General features: G+C 43.0%; 1 protein-coding gene across 1 annotated transcript in view; it reads right to left on the bottom strand.

The window, feature by feature from the left end:
- Positions 1-5,192, bottom strand: part of ENPP6 (ectonucleotide pyrophosphatase/phosphodiesterase 6) — a 132,133-nt gene extending 126,941 nt beyond the window's left edge. Inside the window, exon 1 of the mRNA XM_008571538.1 lies at positions 4,847-5,192. Coding sequence (XP_008569760.1) covers positions 4,847-5,087 — 241 coding nt within the window. The 5' untranslated portion in view covers positions 5,088-5,192. The remainder of the gene's footprint in view (positions 1-4,846) is intronic.
- Positions 5,193-5,642: the final 450 nt, after the last annotated feature.

Below are 5,642 nucleotides of genomic sequence, written 5' to 3'. Positions count from 1 at the left end.
GGCTGCTATTGGCTCCTGGCATGCTCCTTGCCGGAGTTGCCTGCCTACTTATTGTTTCTTCTGCTTGTTCAGCTCTGCTATTAAGCCCCCTCATGATTTTTTCATTTGTTATTATAATGTTTAGCTCCAGAATTTCTGTTTGGTTCCTTTTTATGTTTTCTATCATTTTATTGATGTTCTCTGGTGAGACATCATGCTTTTCTTTAGTTCTTCAGACATGTTTTCTTTAGCTGTTTGGATATATTTAAAATGGCTGGTTTAAAGTCTTGGTCTACGGTTCCCGCTCACTGGCTGAGCGCGGTGCGGGCGCAACACCGAGGGTTGCGATCCCGTTGTCGGTCCCGGTCCGGTACGGGCGCGACACTGAGGGTTGCGATCCATTGCCGGACACGAAAAAAGACAAAAAGGAAAAAAAAAAAGTGAGGAAAGCATGGCTTACCCTGTAGTCTGTTATTCCAGAATGTTGGATCCTTGATATCTGGTAAGAATTTGCATCACACTTAAGTTCTAAGAGTGAGATAGGAAATACACTGACACTGATATTAATTCTGAGCAGTTAATGCCATTGTTTTTGCTTTGATTCCTGTGGAGGATTAATAAAGCACCATTACTCACGCTCTTGCTGCCTCCTGGACAGGTTCTGGGGAGCCCTGTGTCCCTGGGCCTCAGGTCACATGGCCAGCCTCCTGGCCACTCCAGGATGCAGGCTCAGCATGCTCCTCAATTGCTGTGTGAGAACCAGGCCTCTGATGCCTACCCTCCCATCTCAGCTCTGCTACTGACATACTGCAGGGTCTGGAGCCAAACACTCAACATCCCCACACTTTATTTACTAGCTTCTAAATGTAGAAATGATAATATACTGTGTAGCAAATTTATTTGAGCATATGTTCACTTCTTGGTAGATTATTTGCAATAAAGGCAGAATTCAAGACCAGCTTCCCTGCTCCTCAGGACATTTCTGGGCCACATTCCTCAACCAATTAGCTAGAAGTTTTTGCAAGAATTACAAGCAAATGTTGCCATTAGCCTTAGCAAAACAATGCTAAGTTATGCCGCCTCCAAACATACACAGCATTTTCTCTTACCCATGACCTGAATTGAACAAATCACTACTTTTTTCCATTGCTTTTATGTGAAACTTCACTTCAGTCAAATGCGGATTTACTCCCAAAGAGAGAATAACTTTACAAAAAGATCCACAGTAAGATAGATTAAAACATGAAGCATTCCAATGGCGTTTAAACTGTGGTCGTTTTAACTATAATTAAGTTGATCCACACATAGCTCTTCGGAAGAGAGCTAATGCATAGAGTAAGGTCTAATGATCCACGCCGTGCTTGTGGCTGTTTATCCCAGCTCAGATCCCACCTCTTCAAGAGGCTCTCCCATGCTACTCCACCTGGAAGGCCCTCCATAGCATGCTGGAAACCTCCCCATGTTCTGTTGTATCTTAGTTTGTTTGGGCTGCCATTATGAAGTCCCACAGACTGAGTGGCTTTAACAACAGAAATTTATTTTCTCACAGTTCTGGAAGCTAGAAGTCCAAGCCCAAGGTGTTGGCAGGCTTGGTTTCTCGTGCGGCCCCTCCTTGGCTTGCAGATGGCTGCCTCTGGCTGTGTCCTCACGTGGTCTTTTCTCTGTGCACACACATCCCTGGTGTCTCTTCCTCCTTTTATAAGAACACCAGTCATGGGAATAGGGCCCCACTCTAACGGCCTCATTCTCACTTCATCATTTCTCTAAAGACCTTATCTCCAAATACGGTTATGTTCTGAGGTACAGGGGGATTGAATATCAACATGAATTTGGGGGCAGGGAGACACAATTCAGCCCTTCATCCCTCGTCGTTCACTTAGAATATTAGTAAGTATTCTAATTCTCCATTCTCCGAGTGTCTCTTCTCCTCAGCTTGCATGTAAGCTCCCTGGGTGAAAAGCCCTGTTGTAAGATTCTGTATCCCCAGCAATCAATGGTTTGATTGATCTCCCTGATCACTATTGGAATTTTGTTCACATTTATCCTGATGGAAACATATTTTGGAAGGAAAAATTAATCAGTCACCATGGCTTCATGTCAGTGACCTGGCTAGATAATTTCCAAGTTTCCTCATAAATATGACTGTTGATTTCTCATCACCATCTATGTGGCTCTCCTGTGAAACTCCTCTCTCTAGGGAGTTTCAGCCATTTGCTTAATTTCCATATGAAGGCATCCCAAGAGGAGCCAGTCCTAACTCTTAAAAATTCCATATGCATTGCTTACTTTTACGTCTGCATCCAGCAGCACCTGAAACCCTGGCCTGATCAGGACCTAGCAGTTCATCTCATTTTATTTTGCAGCTGAGGAAACAGAGGCCCAGGGCAGTGCAATGGCTTGCTGAATGCTTCCTTGCAAGGACTTCAAGAAAGTTTTCCCAGCTCTGAGGACAGCATTCTTTCCAATAACCCATCAATCCTCATTATGCAAAGAGAAGAGCAAAGGCTTTCTGTTTTATGCACAATAACTCATATAATGAAGTGCAATCACAGCCTCTCCTATGAATTCCAAGGAACCCTAAAGCAGCATCTTTTGGTTCCAAAAAGATCTAGCATAACAATTTTATTGGTTCATAAAATGCTCAAATGCTCAAACCATATGCTTAAGTACAATTCCCAATGGATATATCCTTCCTCAGATGAAAAAAAGAAGAGTTTTTCAACATCAGGTGTTAAAATAAGTGTAGATATTGGGGAAAATAATCTAAATTTAGCCCTGAGTTAGTTCCAGAACAGAGGAGATGATGATGCCAGCTTCACGGCCTGGCGTCTCCACGCCTGCAAATCCTGCTCTAAGTTTGCTCAGTAGGTACAAATCATACCCAAAGACATTTGTACATACACATGAGCCTTGCTAGACACATCTTATGTACAGTACTGTTTATAAAAGTGGAAAAGTCAATGTATATACCAAGCAGACTTTCAAATCAGGTCATATATTTTGTCATCTGAAAATACATAGACATAACCCATATGGAGATATGGTGGCTTCCTCATGCCAGCCTCTCTTTGAAAGTGAAGGTGAGATCTCACGTCAGACACTCATGAGAGCTTCACTGTCCCACCATCAAAAGGGCTCTTCTCTCATGACCAGACAAGTGAAACACCCATAGTCTGAAAAGAAGGTGTGTCTCATTGTGACAGAGGCTTTGTGCAAATGATCCCTTGTGCCCATATCAAGGATGTGGGTCTGAAAAACAAAAGACTGTGTTGCTGGCTTGGTTTCTCTGTGGTGTTTGTAATGACCCTTTTTTACTTACTGGAGTCTGACTTTCTAAAATGTGTCTTGTTCATTTTCCACCGAGATTGAGAGAACTGCACGTGGCAGTTTATGAATTGGATCTCCCAGTAAGGCTCTGAAAGACAACAGGAGTGGGGTGGTCTCTGTGTGTGAAACTCCCTGCATAGAGCTGGAGTCGGGCTGTGACATACAATCCCATCTGTGTGTGACCCAGCAGCCTGCAAACAGCTTCCCTGCAAGGGGAGATGCATGCCAAGTGAGGACGACAGAGACTTTTGTTAATTCTGTTTATCTCAGAGACTGATCATTTGTCTGTTGGGGGAATAAAAAACAAGTAAATACATTCCTTGCTTATGTGCAGTCTGAATTGTTTGTTTTCTCCATGTCTTTATTTCCAATTCTCCAAATATCCCTTCCCTTGAATTGTGGTAATCACTTTATGGCATTTTTATGTACACAGTTATACAGCCCCAGGTGCACGGCACAAAGTTTGAATCCATATTTTCAGACTCCTTTGGCTTTGGCAGTCTGTGGAGATCCATAATGAGATACAAGAGTTCTCATCCCCTTTCTGTTAGCAGAATTTATAGAGTTGTCCCTGTGCTCAGGGCACGTAGCTTAGTCTTACATTATCAGCAATAACAGTGCATTCTTAACAGCCTCCCTGGATAGTTTACTAAATTCTTTCTGAGAGCCTCTTGCTGGCCCTTACAAAGGTTAACTGAACAACAGACCAGAAGCTGGAAGTCCAACTATGTAAGCAAAACAGGGCTGCACATACTATTGCACAGATAGAGGACCAGGTTTGTGGAATCACATTTGGAGTTTTGGCAATTCCAGATAAAGGTCATCTTTAGGCAAATCAGCTTTCCCCAGACCAGGAAGTCTGGCTTTGCTGGGATTTTGTTTTGTTTGTTTTTACAGATGCTGGAAATTAAAAATGGAGAATCTGAACTACACAATAATTTTTTTTTCTTCTCCATGTCTTTTCACCTGGACCAAAAAAGCAAAAGAAGAGGAAAGGTGGCATTACTAAATAACAGTAAAGAGTGTGACCTAAAAATCCCCTCCAAGAAATCCAGGAACACGATTCCCCTTCAAAGAGTCCTGTGGGTAACTTTCACAGTCTAACACATTGATGAACTAGCCAAGTGACTATAGGATGACAGATCACTGCAGAGTAAAGGAACAGAAGGAATTCGTCATGGACACATGAAAACCTGTTGATTTTTTAAACCTCAACATAGAAAATATGAAGTTAGCTAGAATTTTTATTTGTAAAATAAATAGCCACATTTTTATCATCAAATAGTATACATTGCTATAGTTCTCTGTTTTCTACACTGAGAATCCAAGACAGGTCCTCGGGATAACTTTTGGGAAACAACATAACCATGAAAAAAAAAAAATCTTCTCAGCTAAGAACACAAACTTCTTGTCTGTCTTTAGTGTCCCAAAGAACTAGGGAGACCTGAACATTTAAATAAGACTCCAGTACCAGGAGCTAACTGTTCCCTGCTTGACTCCAGCTCTCCCCTCCCCACCAAGAAGAGGACATGGTACTCACCAGTCATTAGGGTATAGTAATTGGGATACGAGAGACTAGGGAAGTCTGGGGTCAGGTAATCCACTTTTACTCCCCTGTTCACAATCTCTTTGAAACCAGGCAGCGACTCCAGGGCCTCATCACTGATGTAGTCTGACCGAAAACCATCCAGCAGAAACACCAGGAGCTTCCGGCGGGCAGAGGCTGGCTGAGCCAGGCCAAGCACCAGGACCAGCAGGAGAGCCCCCAGCTTCGCTGCCATGCTGCCAGGAGCCTGCCACAGCCCGGCTGGCACAGCCGTCCCCTTGCAAAGCCTGAGGATGGAGAGTCTGTAGCTATTCTCTCTTGTAGGGGCTGGACCCTGAGCTGCTGGCCTTGCTGAGCCAAGTTCACTTTCAGAATTTAAAGGAACAGCAACCTCTTTTAAAAATATCTATGCTCATCCTTTGTGAGAAAGCCCAGAGCCCGACTCCTTCAGATAAGCTGGGTTCCCAAACAACCCAGGATTAACACCAGGGGAAAGAGTACAACCATATTATTTTGGGTGAGTGTTCCAGAAATACAAGCACCCACAGAGAGGTGGAATTTTAGAAGATGACAAAGTCAACACTAACTTTGCAGTTGAGCTAACCAAAAGGAGGAGCCAAGAAAAGGACAATCTTTTAATTTCATGTTATCCCACGTCTTTACCTCTCTTACTGACTTTTTCACTTGCGATTTAGTTACACAAACTTCTTAATTCGGTATATAAACAACAGATGATAAATTTTGGTAGGTCTATGTGTGAACTTTCCAGTATTGTCTCCATAGCCATAGC

The sequence above is a fragment of the Galeopterus variegatus genome, unplaced genomic scaffold (genome assembly GCF_000696425.1).
Source record: "Galeopterus variegatus unplaced genomic scaffold, G_variegatus-3.0.2 Scaffold700, whole genome shotgun sequence".
In the NCBI taxonomy this organism is placed as follows: Eukaryota; Metazoa; Chordata; class Mammalia; order Dermoptera; family Cynocephalidae; genus Galeopterus; species Galeopterus variegatus.
Note: the sequence above shows the minus strand (reverse complement) of the source record. Positions and strands in the feature narration are given on the sequence as shown.